General features: G+C 46.1%; 1 protein-coding gene across 1 annotated transcript in view; it reads left to right on the top strand.

Annotated features, from left to right (window-relative positions):
* Positions 1-12992, top strand: part of gpc5b (glypican 5b) — a gene marked incomplete at its 5' end in the record, with an annotated part of 71667 nt that extends 58675 nt beyond the window's left edge. The window contains 1 exon segment of the mRNA XM_046332918.1: positions 10908-12992. Within this exon segment, the coding sequence (XP_046188874.1) occupies positions 10908-11107 (200 nt within the window).
* Between the last annotated feature and the right edge of the window lie 6134 nt (positions 12993-19126).

The raw sequence follows: 19126 nt of genomic DNA, 5'->3' as shown, positions 1-19126 counted from the left end.
CCACACTCTCTGGCCGCAACAATACCTTGGACTCTTAATCCTGCGTTTATTGGCGGCTCTCACAGTCTGTGCCCTGTAACGGCAAAGTGCAGACCTCACCCTCCTCCAGGTGCGCTCACAACGTTGGACAAACGCTTGAGCGGAGGGAACGCTGGACTCGGCAAGCTGGGATGAGAACAGAGGAGGCTGGTAACCCAGACTACTCTGAAACGGAGATAACCCGGTAGCAGACGAAGGAAGCGAATTGTGAGCGTATTCTGCCCAGGGGAGCTGTTCTGCCCAAGACGCAGGGTTTCTGAAAGAAAGGCTGCGTAGTATGCGACCAATCGTCTGATTGGCCCTCTCTGCTTGACCGTTAGACTGGGGATGAAACCCGGAAGAGAGACTGACGGACGCACCAATCAAACGACAGAACTCCCTCCAAAACTGTGATGTGAATTGCGGGCCTCTGTCTGAAACGGCGTCTAACGGGAGGCCATGAATTCTGAATACATTCTCGATAATGATTTGTGCCGTCTCCTTAGCGGAAGGAAGTTTAGCGAGGGAATGAAATGTGCCGCCTTAGAGAACCTATCGACAACCGTAAGAATCACAGTCTTCCCCGCAGACAAAGGCAGACCGGTAATGAAGTCTAGGGCGATGTGAGACCATGGTCGAGAAGGAATGGGAGCGGTCTGAGACGACCGGCAGGAGGAGAGTTACCCGACTTAGTCTGCGCGCAGTCCGAACAAGCAGCCACGAAACGGCGCGTGTCACGCTCCTGAGTCGGCCACCAAAAGCGCTGGCGAATAGACGCAAGAGTGCCTCGAACACCGGGATGACCAGCTAACTTGGCAGAGTGAGCCCACTGAAGAACAGCCAGACGAGTGGAAACAGGAACGAAAAGGAGGTTACTAGGACAAGCGCGCGGCGACGCAGTGTGCGTGAGTGCTTGCTTAACCTGTCTTTCAATTCCCCAGACTGTTAACCCGACAACACGCCCATAAGGAAGAATCCCCTCGGGATCAGTAGAAGCCACAGAAGAACTAAACAGACGGGATAAGGCATCAGGCTTGGTGTTCTTGCTACCCGGACGGTAAGAAATCACAAACTCGAAACGAGCGGAAAACAACGCCCAACGAGCTTGACGGGCATTAAGTCGTTTGGCAGAACGGATGTACTCAAGGTTCTTATGGTCTGTCCAAACGACAAAAGGAACGGTCGCCCCTCCAACCACTGTCGCCATTCGCCTAGGGCTAAGCGGATGGCGAGCAGTTCACGGTTACCCACATCATAGTTGCGCTCAGATGGCGACAGGCGATGAGAAAAATAAGCGCAAGGATGAACCTTATCGTCAGACTGGAAGCGCTGGGATAGAATGGCTCCCACGCCTACCTCTGAAGCGTCAACCTCGACAATGAATTGTCTAGTGACGTCAGGAGTAACGAGGATAGGAGCGGACGTAAAACGTTCTTTTAGAAGATCAAAAGCTCCCTGGGCGGAACCGGACCACTTAAAACACGTCTTGACAGAAGTAAGAGCTGTGAGAGGGGCAGCAACTTGACCGAAATTACGAATGAAACGCCGATAGAAATTAGCGAAACCTAAAAAGCGCTGCAACTCGACACGTGACCTTGGAACGGGCCAATCACTGACAGCTTGGACCTTAGCGGAATCCATCTGAATGCCTTCAGCGGAAATAACGGAACCGAGAAAAGTAACGGAGGAGACATGAAAAGAGCACTTCTCAGCCTTTACGTAGAGACAATTCTCTAAAAGGCGCTGTAGAACACGTCGAACGTGCTGAACATGAATCTCGAGTGACGGAGAAAAAATCAGGATATCGTCAAGATAGACAAAAACAAAGATGTTCAGCATGTCTCTCAGAACATCATTAACTAATGCCTGAAAAACAGCTGGCGCATTGGCGAGACCAAACGGCAGAACCCGGTACTCAAAATGCCCTAACGGAGTGTTAAACGCCGTTTTCCACTCGTCCCCCTCTCTGATGCGCACGAGATGGTAAGCGTTACGAAGGTCCAACTTAGTAAAGCACCTGGCTCCCTGCAGAATCTCGAAGGCTGATGACATAAGGGGAAGCGGATAACGATTCTTAACCGTTATGTCATTCAGCCCTCGATAATCCACGCAGGGGCGCAGAGTACCGTCCTTCTTCTTAACAAAAAGAACCCCGCCCCGGCCGGAGAGGAAGAAGGCACTATGGTACCGGCGTCAAGAGACACAGACAAATAATCCTCGAGAGCCTTACGTTCGGGAGCCGACAGAGAGTATAGTCTACCCCGAGGAGGAGTGGTCCCCGGAAGGAGATCAATACTACAATCATACGACCGGTGAGGAGGAAGGGAGTTGGCTCGGGACCGACTGAAGACCGTGCGCAGATCATGATATTCCTCCGGCACTCCTGTCAAATCGCCAGGTTCCTCCTGAGAAGTAGGGACAGAAGAAACGGGAGGGATGGCAGACATTAAACACTTCACATGACAAGAAACGTTCCAGGATAGGATAGAATTACTAGACCAATTAATAGAAGGATTATGACATACTAGCCAGGGATGACCCAAAACAACAGGTGTAAACGGTGAACGGAAAATCAAAAAAGAAATAGTCTCACTGTGGTTACCAGATACTGTGAGGGTTAAAGGTAGTGTCTCAAATCTGATACTGGGAAGATGACTACCATCTAAGGCGAACATGGGCGTAGGCTTCTCTAACTCTCTGAAAGGAATGTCATGTTTCCGAACCCATGCTTCGTCCATGAAACAACCCTCAGCCCCAGAGTCTATCAAGGCACTACATGTAGCACCCGAACCGGTCCAGCGTAGATGGACCGACAAAGTAGTACAGGATTTTGATGGAGAGACTTGAGTAGTTGCGCTCACCTGTAGCCCTCCGCTTACAGATGAGCTCTGGCTTTACTGGACATGAATTAACAAAATGTCCAGCAACTCCGCAATAGAGACACAGGCGGTTGGTGATCCTCCGTTCCCTCTCCTTAGTCGAGATGCGAATCCCTCCCAGCTGCATGGGCTCAGTCTCTGAGCCAGAGGAGGGAGATGGTTGCGATGCGGAGCAGGGAAACACCGTTGATGCGAGCTCTCTTCCACGAGCCCGGTGACGAAGATCTACCCGTCGTTCTATGCGGATGGCGAGAGCAATCAAAGAGTCCACATCTGAAGGAACCTCCCGGGAGAGAATCTCATCCTTAACCACTGCGTGGAGTCCCTCCAGAAAACGAGCGAGCAGCGCCGGCTCGTTCCACTCACTAGAGGCAGCAAGAGTGCGAAACTCAATAGAATAATCCGTTATGGACCGTTCACCTTGGCATAAGGAAGCCAGGGCCCTAGAAGCCTCCCTACCAAAAACTGAACGGTCAAAAACCCGAATCATCTCCTCTTTAAAGTTCTGGAACTTGTTAGAGCAATCAGCCCTTGCCTCCCAGATAGCTGTGCCCCATTCTCGAGCCCGGCCAGTAAGGAGTGAAATGACGTAAGCAACCCGAGCTCTCTCTCTAGAGTATGTGTTGGGTTGGAGAGAGAACACAATCTCACACTGCGTGAGAAAGGAGCGGCACTCAGTGGGCTGCCCGGAGTAGCAAGGTGGGTTATTAACCCTAGGTTCTGGAGGCTCGGCAGGCCAGGAAGTAACAGGTGGCACGAGACGTAGACTCTGGAACTGTCCAGAGAGGTCGGAAACCTGAGCGGCCAGGTTCTCCACGGCATGGCGAGCAGCAGACAATTCCTGCTTGTGTCTGCCGAGCATGGCTCCTTGGATCTCGACGGCAGTGTAACGAGCGTCTGAAGTCGCTGGGTCCATTCCTTGGTCGGTTCCTTCTGTTATGCTGGTGAAAGAGGACCCAAAAGCGACTTGGCGAAAACAGAGTCTTTAATCCAGTAAAGTAAATACAATCCAAAAAACACAACTTTCACTCGAAATGACGAGGACAAACTGGAGACTCGATCTTGAACAGCAGGTGAACAACAGGTTGCCTCGGGAAGGCACTTGAACCAGACAGACTCAGACACCTGCTCACCACGCAGCATCTGAGGAAAACACGACACGACAGGGCGATACACAAACACAGCACGGTGAATTCTAGACAAGGAACCGACAGGGCAGAAACGAATAACAAGGAGAGAAATAGGGACTCTAATCAGGGAAAAGGATCGGGAACAGGTGTGGGAAGGCTAAATGATGATTAGGGGAATAGGAACAGCTGGGAGCAGGAACGGAACGATAGAGAGAAGAGAGAGCGAGAGAGTGAGAGAGGGAGGGGGAGAGAGAGGGATAGAAAGAGGGAAAGAACCTAATAAGACCAGCAGAGGGAAACGAATAGAATGGGGAGCACAGGGACAAGACATGATAATAAATGACAAAACATGACAGGGAGGATATACACACCTCACCTCACCTGGCAGCCTTGTTTTGATATATGTTTGTCTGGTTATCGGTGTTGAAGTAAAGGTGTGACAGAGATTGTAATTGATATTGATTGATGTACTAGAGGTCGGACTCTGTGCCAAAGCTCCATCACATTGTTGCTGACAATATGTATAACCCTACTGACAAGACAGTCAGGGAAGATGGGTAATGTACTGTCTGCCTCTACGTTTAACACAGTGACAGTGATGAACATGCCCACTCTTTTTTTTGTATTTGCATGTACCTCTACAAAATGTTACATTATTTAATTCTGCCACGTCGTTTTTACATCAGCATTGTGTGTGTGTGTGTTTACACCTGGACTGTGAAGAGGAATGTGTGTCAGTTACTGTTAAATTGCTAGGTTTATTTAGCCGTGGGCTAATATGGATTTCCTGTTCCCTGAGTTTCTCTGTCTCTGTCTGTGGATCATCATCATCATCATTACCAGGAAAAGCACTGCTGTAGTACTGTAGGTTTTAAGATTGGCCAGTGGAGATGCCTCTCAGCCACAGACTACTTTCCCAGCAGCAACCCATACTTAGCCTATGTCATCTACAATATACATGAGCACTCAAACAAGTTCATGTGCTATCATACAAATGTACGCTTTAGCGCAATCTTTTTCCATCTTAAATAGCCTCCCAAACTCCTCCAAGGTAGTTTTCCTGGTGAGACAGCCGTGTGATCACCAGAGAGATATACGGTTTCAGATAGAGAGAGAAAGATACTGTACTGAAAGGCTGAGAGAGAAGCAGTTCTGTAGTGTCTGCCAGTCTAGTCCAATTGTGTACAATCAGTATAGTCTCTGCCTCAGGTCTTTTTGTGTGCAGCCAGTCCTCTCTAAGGGATATTGGCCAAGGTAATGAAATGCTCATTACTGATTCAGCTGGAAATACAGGGATACCTTTACCCCCCTGCCCCCCTCCAACCCCACTCAAGGTCACATCACATCAATGAGTAAATGTGTGTGTGTGTGTTTTCTCTTCTAATGTCTGTATATCTGGTACAGCCTCAACTATGTAGATGGTAATAGTCAATGTAATGAGAGATTCTCTAGGACTGTACACTATGTGCAATCTGAGTGTTAGTACGGCTTCTAAGAATCTCAGGAATGCCATATCTGAATATTCCATGTGTTGAGTGGTTGAGTTACGTCTGTCTACGTCTAACAAGTCTATGGAAAACGCCTTGCTTCTCTCACACTATCTTTCATCCCTTCACAGTCCACACCTCAATCCTCCCTCATATCCATCAGCTGTCACAGACATGGCACAAAGGATGCTCCCTTACCGGTACCAGACGGGTCTCTGGCAGGAGCTCATACCACTGTTTGCATGTGTCACACAGTGAAACCCCAGCCCGTATCTTATGTCCTGGTATGTGTATGTGCGTATGGATAATTATAAGACTGGTGTTTTCCACATAAAGGGCCGCCAGACTGCATCAGCATGGTAAACTATAATTAAGGTGACCTCACCTCAGCCAATCTGAATCCTGCCTGTGTTCTAGCCCTGACATGCTGCATCTCCTGTTTGTTGTCACGGGGCATCTCCAAGACACACCTGTCCAGCATACAGTCACACAGCACAGTACTGGGGGAATTCCCCCACTAGCTGTCACTGAAGGTGAGAAAATGGGGCGTCCACCCCTCTCCTCCTGTGTGGGTGTTGACAGTGGGGCTTGACTGTTGCTCCTCCCCTGGGTTGGAGCAGGCTAATGACTGACTGGCCTGATGCCTCTGGCCTTGGGGGGGGGTGTCTCAATTCCCCATGTCTGATCTCACAACGTTCCGACCCACCTAACGACGGGACATTGTCACGTGTTCCGACCGCCATGGTGACTGTTGCCTTGTTATAGTGTGACACTGAAGCGCCACGCTCTCGCTCAGATGGTTAGGAGTGGCACACACACCACACGTCCGTACTTTGTTTTAATGACATTCCTGCTCTGCCAAAGCCCTTGTTTTTTGGCCATTTGCCATGTTTATGATTCCTGCTTTGTCAAAAAGCTGAGTGTTACACAACTGTTACTGTATCCAAAACAAGGGCAGTCCAGGTGAAACTGGCTGATTAGAGTACATATTTCCATTCAGCCAAAGACCATGAGGAATGGCCTGTAGGTATAAAATGAGCTCATCAGTCAAGAGAAGATTGTGACAAACAGAAATCCTGATGGAGCATGGTGTTCCTCCTCTCATGAACATGTCAGTGTGAGAGAGGAAGCCAGGCAGAGGCAGGGAGGCAAGCATCTGCAGCTGGGTCTGAGATCTCCTCCATATTTCACCCTGTCTGGCTCCGCTCGCTGGGCGAATTCCTCTGGGTTGTCACGGCGATGTCTCCCGGCTGGGTGATTTATTTCCCCTCATCATGCTCGAGAGCCCCTGCTGTCGCCCATTGCAAACCCCTTGCATATGCCAACCCCCACGACGCCCAAGCTGAAAGCAGGCAGAGCTGAGGGACTCTTTCCCCAGCCCAGATCTGTAGGAGCTGACGTCTGTATCAGACACGTAGTCTGGCCACATTTCAGGATGCATACATCAAACCTGGCAGTGTCTCACTACTAACCCATCACACTGTGTAACAGCCTTTTCATAGTAACTGGGACATATTCATTAAAATTTCACACATTACCATAAAAAAATCATATTCATAGCAGGGTTTTTCCAAGAAATTATTGCTTTTTGTTTTCCTTAAAATATTAAAGTAGAAATTGTAGGCCGATATTGAATGTTGTATTCAATGAAGTGCCCTTTTAATATAGATCACATTGAGAATTCAATAAATCCAGATTTTTTTACATTAATAAAGACTTGCTAAAGTGACAAGATTCAGCATTTTGACATCATTTTCTGGTTTTGTGGTGGACAACTGAGCGGGTCGAGTATATAACGCGTCAACCCTGTTACCCATAGATAAACAGTCTAAATTTTTAAAACAATAATGCAAATTTGGTGAAGCTTTCATTCAATTGCCACTCCCTGTTGCACACTAAAAGCTTCCATTTCCCCTGTCACAATGGGAATTATGGGAATATTTAAGATGAAATCGTCAACACCGTTACGTTCACATCTCATATTCACTGTATACATGGACATAGACACAGGCGTGGGCACATACTGTATGCAGACTTTTTTTGAGAGCAATTCCTGATATTATCCCTATGGACCTCGTCACTGAAGATTTCTGGAAATGTCAACGTCATACACATACACACAAACACACACACGCACACGTTAACCTCATCTTTGGAAAGGTCAAATGGGCTTATTAGCATGGGGACTCTGGGCATTGCTCATCACCCACCAACTGGCTGTGTGTCTCCACTCTATCCCCAGTGACATGTTCTGGGGCTGATAGGGCAGTATGGCATTTATTAAGATGACTCATGTACTGGAGGTGGCTCTGCAGAGTGGTCACTAGCTGGCACAGCCACAAAGTCATACAATATGATTTAACCTTAACCACACTGCTAACTGTAATGCCTAACGCTGACCTTAAACCTTAAGCAAATTTTTGTTTTCATTCAATTTTACGATACAGACAATTTTGTACTTTGTAGCTGGCCCATCTCGCGGAAACCACTCAGTTCTGCCTCCAGGGCAAAACTCATGACAATAAACGTCAACCTGCGTTGCTAGGAGACAGCAGTGCTGTAAGGCATGTAGACGGGTAGACACTAGGCTTAGTGCCCCATTACCACCAGCTCTATTGCTCTACCACTATCCACTGTCATGTCCTCCTCCCTAAACTGTCTCAATTACCCCTGACCTCTAAACACACACACACATGCAAGCATACACCCACACACCTCTACATATGCACGTGGACACACAAACACACATACAGAGTTGTATGTTTGTTCTGCTTGTCCCAGTGCAGATTGAATGAGAATGAGCCTGACTCTCCAGAGAATATAAGTTTCCTCACAGCCAGTGACTGAGATGGCATGAAATCTAGGACGCAGAGTGACTAAACATTCTGGCGCTATTAAATCATCTGTTGAGGACCCACACTGATTTTCTCATGCACAGATTTATATTCACCAAGACGTCTGTAAACATTCAGGCAAACACATTGGGATGTGCACATCCTGCCAATACAATTGCTAAAGTCAATAGGCCTATGGGGGCTGTTTGTTCATCTCCGATAATGATTTTGTAATGATCATATACAGCTCACCTCATTGCAATGGGAGATAAAGAGCTCCTTTGTCTATTGTAGTGAGAGTACAATGGCCATTGTGAGAGGACGTGTCTGTTGTGCTCTGTTTCTCCCCTTGGCTGTCCGTGATGCCTTTACTGTCTTAATCCACTCATTTAGCTCAGCCAACACTCCTGGGAGCAGGAAGAGGTTTTGTCAGGGAGTGAAATGCATGCCAGCCGACACCAGTACGTCACCACACGTATACACACACACATAGTGCCGTTGAGCAGAAGAGGGGCACCTGGAGTGTGTTCTCCAGACATATGTTGTGTATCTGCTGGAACAACAACTCTCTTTGAGGACAAACCAAGCCTCCAGCCTGCCTGGGCAGGGAGACACACTGATTGATTAAAACTTACCTCACACTCGCACACACCTGTGTATATGTACAGTACCCATCAAAAGTTTGGACACGCCTACTCATTCAAGGGATATTCTTTATTTTTACTATTTTTACATTGTAAAATAATAGTGAAGACATCAAAACTATGAATTTTTTAATATATTTTTTTAACCTTTATTTAACCAGGCAAGTCAGTTAAGAACACATTCTTATTTTCAATGACGGCCTGGGAACAGTGGGTTTACTGCCTGTTCAGGGGCAGAACGACAGATTTGTACCTTGTCAGCTCGGGGGTTTGAACTCGCAACCTTCTGGTTACTAGTCCAACACTCTAACACTCTATAAATCAAAATATATTTTATATTTGGGATTCTTCAAATAGCAACTCTTTGCCTTGATGACCGCTTTGCACACTCTTGGCATTCTCTCAACCAGCTTCATGAGGTAGTCACCTGGATTTGCATTTCAATTAACAGGTGTGCCTTGTTAATTTGTGGAATTTATTTCCTCCTTGATGCGTTTGAGCCAATCAGTTGTTTTGTGACAAGGTAGGGGTGGTATACAGAAGACAGGGCTATTCGGTAAAATACCAAGTCCATATTATGACAAGAACAGCTCAAATAAGCAAAGACAAATGACAGTCCACCATTACTTTAAGACAGGAAGGTGAGTCAATGCGGAAAATTTCAAGTGCAGTCGCAAAAAACATCAAGCGCTATGATGAAACTGGCTCTCATGAGGACCGCCACAGGAAAGAAAGACCCAGAGTTACTTCTGCTGCAGAGGATACGTTCATTAGTTACCAGCCTCAGAAATTGCAGCCAAAGTAAATGTTTCACAGAGTTCAAGTAACAGACATCTCAACATCAACTGTCCAGAGAAGACTGCATGAATCAGGCCTTCATGGTCGGATTGCTGCAAAGAAACCACTACTAAAGGACAACAATAAGAAGAGACTTGCTTGGGCCAAGAAACACAAGCAATGGACATTTAGACTGGTGGAAATCTGTCTTTTGGTCTGATGAGTCCAACTTTGAGATTTTTGTTTCCAACCGCCGTGTCTTTGAGAGACGCAGAGTAGGTGAACACATGATATCCACATGTTGTGGTTCCCCCCGTGAAGCATGGAGGAGGTGTGATGGTGTGGGGGTGCTTTGCTGGTGAGTGTGCAAAGCTGTCATCAAGGAAAAGGGTGACTACTTTGAAGAATCTCAAATATAAAATACAGTATATTTTGATTTAAAACTTTGGTTACTACCTGATTCCATATGTGTCATTTCATAGTTTGTGTCTTCACTATTATTACACAATGTAGAAAATAATACAAATAAAGAAAAACACTTGCATTAGTTGGCATGTCCAAACCTTTGACTGGTACATTATGTGTATTTGTGGATGGCCATCTGACTAAAAGCAATAGGCCTATGCAAATACATATCTAAACACTTTGTGTGTGTTCTTGCATACTATACATACACACACACACAGGAGCTTGGATGTCTGTGGATCATTAACTGGCTTTAGCTGTAACTGCTGTCAGGTTAATGTTAACTGTCATTACATTCACTATATACCACTATCAGTCCCGTTACTGTCTCAGTGATTTACTCACCACAGCTCACCCTTGATTCAAAGCTGCGGAGGGTTAAAACCCTGCGAAACTCATGAAACCAAGTAGGGTTCATCTTTGACAGAGTTGTTCTCACAAATTTACTGTAAACATTCATTTTTGTCTCCTTGTTTTGTGAGTGTATTCTGTCAGTAGCGAGTTTCAACTGATCTAAGGTTTTGTAGATCTCCTAGAACAGGTTTGTGTGTGTCTGTTAGGATACCGCACTCTCTCTGTCTTAATCGTTCTGTCCTCTCTTTCTTTTCCCTTTTACCTCTTTGATGTGACAGTAATAGCGCTATCTGGTATCTCTCTCTGTTTGCCTCCCCAGATGAGAATGAGAGAGTGGACGTGGCCACTGCTGGTGTTCCACTGGGGAAGAGCCCAGGAGCCAGGGAGCCCCCACACCAGGTCCCTACCATTCAACCCCCTCCACAGGTAGCTGTGAAAGCTGCGGGCCACACCCCAACACACCACCCAGCTATCACCATCACCCTCATCACCCTTCTGTTTGCCTTGGGGTTACCATGACACCAACTCTGAGACCCCCTTCCCCTCCGCTGATGATGCCACTGAGCACTGGAGAGAGGTGGGGAGCATTCTCAAGAAGGAAAAGCAGGAAGAGGAGGATGAGAAGGAGGACAAGAAGACGTGCTCGCCAGCCAACCTGCGGCTTTTCCCCAGCTGCTCTCTGTTAGTTGGCGGGAGCTGGACTGCATGGCTGTGTTTGTGCGATGTAGGATGTCTGCATTTCTCTCTCTCTCCCTTGCTGCCTTTACCTCTGCTTTGTCCTCACTGCCTCCTCCTTTCTGGTTCACTGAACTGCCTGGTCAGTTGACCGTCAGATGTGGTCAGCTATATATCCCACTACTCGCTTGGTTCTCCTGTGGTCCCTAGGTTTAGGTCATGAACAGTAAAGTTCAGAAACAGTGCTGAACTTAAGAATGTAATCAGGCCCAACACAGACATCTCTCCTCACCTGTCCACACCCAAAGCCAACTGCCATGTTCTCTGGGCTCTCTCTATTTGTTACTTAGTTTGCGTTTGATTATGCCTTCTGTCAATAGTCATCGAGCACACTGTACATGTTTTATATGGTCCCATGTGGGACTTTGATTGTGTCCTTGTTTGTTTGTATGCCTTTATTTACCTATACTTATGTCTACATGTGGGTTTCTTTACCATATCATCTACTGTAACAACATATAATGGCTTGTACAGTACTAGAACTGATCTATTGGACAAATGTAAATACACATTTATGTAAATATACAGTTTGTACTGTATAAGGGTAGGATAACAAGGGCTTGATTGGAGTTGTTGCTGTGGAAATAGAGGAATAATAGGTTTTTGGATACCTTTATATAAACTTCACCAAATTATTTTGCCCGTATGTTTTGATGGGCACCAAGCCGACCCTCAACATATGTTCCCACACACTGACATCCTAGTTAACATGCATCCATTGCACAAAGATCACCTCTATTATATTGGCAAGTGTATAAATGTATATATCTGAAGTCACACACACAATGTTCATCTTTGGTTTTAAATGTTACATTTTCTTAGTAGAGAAATGGCTAACTTTTTGAAGCTGGAATCCTGAATAGTGAAACTGTCACGTCTGTTTGCAGTAACTTCTTTGTTGTTGTAATATCGCAAACAACCAACAGTTTTTTTCCCTCAAACATCAATTTTTTTTTATACCAGGTTACCCAACGCTCCTCACCTCCGCTTCGTCAACAAAAGAAAAACAATAACAACGGCCGTGGGGTGGTCAGTGGTGCTGTTTCCCCTACTGCAGATTCCATCTTTAAATGGATGCTGCAAACACCTCCGTCCTGCATGAAGTTCCAGGTTTAAATTAACCAAGTGTGTTTTACCTAGCAAGGAAACAATAGCTGCATATAAAGAGCCTTCAGCTCAATAAAGACCCCCCATGAACTCCATGTCTATCCAGGTGGCTTTGAGCTGTTGTCAGGAGACAGAGTGAGTGACAGGTCCAATATTCTGCTATACTGGATAGCAATGCACCCTATGCCTCACCTGTTAGTTCTGAATGCCAGGTCCAGTAATGTACCTCATCATTGCCGCTCCACTCCTTTGAATGTCAATGCTAATTGGCCAATCAGACCTTTTGATATGAGATCTTGCTTTAGCCTCGTAATTACTGTACCAGACTGATTACCTCTGCGCTGATTCCGTGGTAGTGAACCATTCATGTAAACTCGCAAGCCAGGTGGCTTGTGAGGCTAATCTTTCTTTGCAACCCCTTTAAAAGGCCAGAAATGTTCATAAGCCAGGTGAGTGATGACAGGACTGATATATTAGACTGGCCCTTTATCTGAAACGGATGGAGACTTTGTAGACTCGCATTGGCATTTTAATAAACATATAACAGTCAACCTGACCATGATGTGCCTGCCACACTTGTCTTTCCTCATTTGTCTCTGCATTCTCTGACTGAGATTGTGTGAGTTTGCATGAAAGTCTGATTTGTTTTCCTCAACTGTTCAAAGTGTTTGTCGAGGCACTTAGCCAAGCTGTTCCTGAGAAAACTGTTAGTGTGGTAAGGACATGTTTTATTTCAGGTCCAGTCATGCATAGCCAAACCGTCAAGCTGTGAACATTCTTTTCTCATCTGCTATGAGACAGTGTGCTTGCAGTGTTGATATGAATACTAATAAAGGAAGTTGAATATTGTATTGGGTTAGATTTGCTTCTCAAACAAGGATTTTCTACAGTATATTTCCAGAACTGTGCTGGGGATTCTGCATGGCTTTGCCAAACAGTGCATGCCCATGTTGTTTCTGCCACTCTGTGCCTCTTGAGCTAAGCCAGGCTAGGCTACGCAGGGCTAGACTGTGCTGTCTGCCGCTGCTCATTGCCCTCTGGCCCTTCACTGGATTACAGTGATTGGATTGGCAAGGGCTGCTGCCAAACCCCACTAACTGGTGCCAATCACTACCAGTGCCCTACAGGCCCTGCTGGATAATAAATATATCTCTCACTGAATATCAAGTAACCTGTGAGGCAGAGCCCACAACTACAAGGAGAGAGAGACAGAATGCTGGTTTCACAAACTTCCACTATGTCTAAGTGCAACTGAACGTGTTCTGACAAGTCTCCAAGGTACCCGGGTTGATCAAATTCACCAAACGCTACAAAGGTTAAAGGTGGAATCCAATCAGACGTACAAACGGTCGCCAGGGTAGTGGGTTCGATTCCCGGGACCACCCATACGTAGAATGTATGCACACATGACTGTAAGTCGCTTTGGATAAAAGCGTCTGCTAAATGGCATATTTTTTATTTTTTAATTTTTTATAAAAAACACACAAAGGCAGAAAAATTGTGAATTGATTTATTCCAACGCTTCATCTCAAGAGGTTAACCTAACATCAGATTTTTACATACAGTAGATGAACAAAGTGCCAGAGCGTCTGTGACACTGTGGCTGGAGCTTGGCCAGGCCAGGCCAGGCCAGGCCAGGCCACATCATTTTGGCTCAACTCCATTAGTCTATTGAATTCAGTTTTCTATCACAAAGATTGAATAGGATTTAGCTTGGCCAATGACGGGGTTACCCTTTGTAATGCTGCTATAGTCACATAGTGCTTTGTAATAATGTTCCATTAATAGCAGGGATTCCTCCAGTCAGGGAGAGGCAGGGATCAACGGAGCTAGAGGACCAGCTGCTTCTCTCTGCCAGGCCAGCAGAGCACAGAGCTATTCCAGGACCTCTCACAATCCAGACAGAGGCAGAGCAGAGCACCATCCAAGGAGCCAGACCCAGAGAGCTGCAGCCACCTCTACCACCCAGTCCCCTCTACTCCTCAGCTGAGCCCAGCCCCCTCTGACCTAAGCCCTCTCCTCCAGCCCCAAGACTGTCATCACCACGCTGCAGGAATGCACCACACACACAGAGCCACAGACACACACATAAACACATAGCCAATACAGCACATGTAGATGTGTTGAACCCATGTCTATTTTTGACCATCGTTCTATTTCCCACTCTTCAAATCAAATCAAATCAAATTTATTTATATAGCCCTTCGTACATCAGCTGATATCTCAAAGTGCTGTACAGAAACTCTTTCATCCCCGTGGAGTCTTAAAAATGGGATAAGTGTGTGGGTTGTGCATGTGTACATAGTGAGTTAAGCCTCACAGTTAACCTGTTCATTCAGTTCAATTGGTGTTCATCCATCAAATGTGTGTTGTTAATTCCGTGTTTTAGCAATGACGGGCTGAGGGGATGGACTGAGATTAGCAGCCTGCCCTGGGGGACAGTAGAGCATGAGAGGTCATCTGTCACAGAGAAATGGTAAGGAGGGCATAGGGCTTTGGTGGAGATCTCCTAGGCTTCTGGGATTCCAATCTGGTCTCGGAGCATTTAGTGTGATATGTTACGTTTCGTATGGTTACATAAGACAGATGGTTACTTAAGGCAACAACGAAAGTAGAGTGCTTGATTGGGGTGGATGGGTTGACGTATAACGTGAACGGCTAGCAACCTAAAGGCTGCGAGTTCGAATATTATCACAGACTATTTGAGCTAATTAGCAACTTTTCAACTACTTACTATTTTTTTTAGATACTTTGCAACTACTTAGCATGTTAGCTAACCCTTCCCCTAACCTTGACCTTAACCCTTAGCCTAGCTAAAATTAGCGAGCTAGCTAACGTTAGCCACCTAGCTAAAATTTGTAACATACTGTATCACACATTTAGAAAATGTTTAACATATCATACGTTTTGCCAATTTGTAACATAAATCTAATACAAATTTTAATTCCTAGCATATACAAAATGGGCACCTCATCAGCTGTCCTAACCAGTTGAGAGTTACCAGTATTTTTTAAATTTAGCATTTTGGTAATTTAGCAGACACTCTTATCCAGAGTGACTTACTGGAGCAATTAGGGTTAAGTACCTTGGTCAAGGGCACATCAACAGAATTAAATATATTTTACGTAGTCTGCTTGGGAATTCGAACCAGGCGACCTTTCAGTTTCTGGCCCAATTCTCTTATCCGTTGGCTACCTGCCTGCCACCTGCTACCAACAGGTGTTGATTATTTTTTTTTAAATGCAGCAGTGGTTCCTGCGCTACATGCAATTGCTTTGGAGTTGTTAAAATAATGTTTTGATATTTCTGTTTTCATAGGATCAATCCATAAATAATCTAAACCTACATGTAACAGGAGGCTTTATCTCTTGCACTTTTTACAATTATTTCACGAGGCTTATTTCACATGACATGGCTAAATACTTATAACCACTAGGCTAATAAATAAACATGTTTTTCTTTCCATTATTTAATTACCTACATCAGGTGATTTCAATGTATATTCAGATTAACAACTATAAATCGCTTTGGCACAGTAGGTATCAATCAAGTCACTTGCCGATAATGTTGCATACAACGAATACAAAGGCCTATCGTTTTCATCGAACACAATCAAAGTTAGCATAAGCCCTAGATGCCTTCAATTGCCAAATGTATAGGCATGCCCAATGTAGGCATATTTTTCAGCAACGTAATGTTGGGCTCCAAAGGGATACCCAACTAGAGTTGATGTCCGTGCCCCTGCTGAAATCGAATTAGCATAAAATAAAAAATCTGGCGGTTTAAGGAAAGGGGGAAACCTAGTCAGTTGTACAACTGAATGCATTCAACTGAAATGTGTCTTCTGTATTTAACCCAACCCCTCTGAATCAGAGAGGTGCGGGGGGCTGCCCAACATCCACAGAGCCCGGGGAACAGTGGGTTAACTGCCTTGCTCAGGGGCAGAATGACAGATTTTTACCTTGTCAGCTCGGGAAGTCGATCCAGCAACCTTTCGGTTACTGGCCCAACGCTCTAACCACTAAGCTAGAGATATCAGTTTTTTTGTGTGCATTGGATGCATCTCAATTCACTGAATCCACGCCGTTGGCTGGTCATCATTGACCTCGCGTAGGCTTAAACACTGGTATACACTGATTTCTAAGGCCATATTTGTCACGCCCTGACCATAGAGAGCCCTCGGTTCTCTATGGTGTTTAGGTCAGAGCGTGACTGGGGGGGATATCTAGTTTATAGATTTCTAGGTTGGTGGTTTGTGTGGTTCCCAATGAGAGGCAGCTGGTAATCGTTGCCTCTAATTGGGGATCATATTTAGGTAGGCTTTTTCCCCACCTGCATTTGTGGAATATTGTTTTGTGTTTTGTGTATTCACGTTTAGTTGTTCCTTTATTGATATATTTAGTTTTGTTTAAGTTTCTCTTTGAATTAAATATGTGGAACTCAACATCCGCTGCACCTTGGTCCAGTTCTTACGACAGTCGTGACAGAATATCCCACCAACAAAGGACCAAGCAGCGTGAAAATGAGGTAAGGAAGTTTTAGACTTGGGAAGACATGAGAGGTCACGAGACCCTTCCTTGGCGGGAGTCGCCAAGGAGCATGGAAGGACAGCGACGACATCGGGGACCACGGTCACAGAAACCCCAAGATGTTTTGGGGGGGTGCACATGGACCTGGAGGTCGAGCAGCAGAGAGTGCCAGAGCCTGTTTGGGAGTCGGAGGAGGAATTTTATGAAAGATTCCGGAGTGAGGTGGTAGCGAAGAGAATGCTGCCATACAGGCATGCTGAAGAGCGTGAAAACCCGTCCGGTGCCATCTGCACCGGTTTCACTCATCTGGCCTCCAGTGCGCCTCCCCAGTGCGGTATGTCCTGTGCCTGCTCCTCGCACTTGCCCTGAAGTGCGTGTCACCAGTCTGGTGCCACCTGTGCCGACTCCACGCAACAGGCCTCTAGTGCGCCTTCCCAGTCCGGTATGTCCTGTGCCTGCTCCTCGCACTAGGCCTTCAGTGCGCATTCACAGTCCAGAGCTTCCAGCGACGGTTCCCGGTCCAGAGCTTCTGGTGACGGTTCCAAGTTTCTCTTTGAATTAAATATGTGGAACTCAACATCCACTCTGTCCCGTTCTTACGACAGTCGTGACAATATTGGGTAAAATGCAATTTTATCTCTGTTATTTTTTAGTCAGGTTGGTAAATAAATATCAATTATGGTCCCATTCTCATTTGCTTCTAAAAGTACCAAAAATTAGAACAGGTCATGGTAGAAATAGTTTTAGTTACTTAGTTACTTTTAGTTACTGATGATCTAGTTTCGTTGGTGGAGTTTAAACACTTGATCGATGTATATATCATAGAAGAGTGTAATTGTCTTTAGGACAGCTGTTTTTAGTCAAGACTTTAGTGTTTTTTACGTAAAATTATTTTGTTGTTCTGTATGTGTGTTTAAAGTTTGTTTAATGTTGTGTTAGTGTATGTAAGTTGTTTTGTCTGAAATGTTGTCCCTCTGCTGCTAATGGACCAGGTCTCTCTTGGAAAAGAGATGTTATTTCAATGAGAAAAACCTGTATAAATAAAGGTAAAATAAAATAAAAATATCTGAGTAATTAGGAAAAAAACTAAAAGTATTACTTTCTTCCCGGTTCTCCCACACTAAATGGAGTGTATTGGATTTACGTACAGAATAATACAAAATGCTCTGAGACCACCGCCTGAGGGTAGTGCGGCGGGTGAACTTCTGTTACACTTGAGGCAGGGGACGAGGAGCACACAGGAGTTCACCTTGGACTTCTGGACCTGGCCGCCAGCACGGGATGGAACGACAGGGCCCTGATCGATCACTACCGGTGCAGTCTGCACGAGGACGTCTGTCGGGATTTGGCCTGCAGGGATACCACTCTGACGTTTGACCAGCTGGTGGACCTGTCCATCCGGCTGGATAACCTGCTGATCACCCGTGGACGTCTGGATTGGGGCCTGTCAGTTCCATCCCCCAGCACCACCACTCCGACGCCCATGGAGCTGGGAGGTGCTGCGCTTAGGGCGACAGGTGGAGGGGCCGTTCCCTGTACCATCTGTGGCCGCAGAGGGCACACTGCTGGTCGGTGCTGGGGAGGTTCCTCTGGAAGTCGAGACAGCAGGCAGGGAACTCTCATGGCACCAGGCTCACGCAGAGCCCCCTGTTGCTCACATGTCAATGTTGATACATTTTCCTGATTTTTCTCCGCATTCCCAGCATATTGCGCTCGTAGATTCAGGCGCAGCTGGGAATTTTATTGACGGAGCATTTGCTCATAGTTTAGGGATCCCCATTTTTCCTGTGGATGTGCCCTTTCCCTGTGCACGCTCTAGAGTCGACCATTAGGGTCAGGGCTAATTAGGGAGGCCACCGCTCCACTGGGCATGGTTACGCAGGAGGGTCATGAGGAGAGAATGCCTTTTCCTTATTGATTCTCCTGCGTTTCCCGTGGTGCTGGGCATACCCTGGTTGGCCTGTCATGACCCCACTATTTCGTGGCAACAGAGGGCTCTCAAGGGATGGTCACGTGCTCGTCGAATCCCTGGGGCAGGGGTACATTCGGCCCGCCACTTCACCTGCCTCTTCGAGTTTCTTTTTTGTGAAGAAGAAGGATGGAGGTATCGAGGTATCAACCAAATCACTGAGGTACAGCTACCCGCTGCCTCTCATAGCCAGTGCGA

Source organism: Oncorhynchus gorbuscha, unplaced genomic scaffold (genome assembly GCF_021184085.1).
Source record: "Oncorhynchus gorbuscha isolate QuinsamMale2020 ecotype Even-year unplaced genomic scaffold, OgorEven_v1.0 Un_scaffold_3:::fragment_2:::debris, whole genome shotgun sequence".
Classification (NCBI taxonomy): domain Eukaryota; kingdom Metazoa; phylum Chordata; class Actinopteri; order Salmoniformes; family Salmonidae; genus Oncorhynchus; species Oncorhynchus gorbuscha.
The sequence above is the reverse complement of the archived record's forward strand: the minus strand, read 5'-3'. Positions and strand labels throughout refer to the sequence as shown.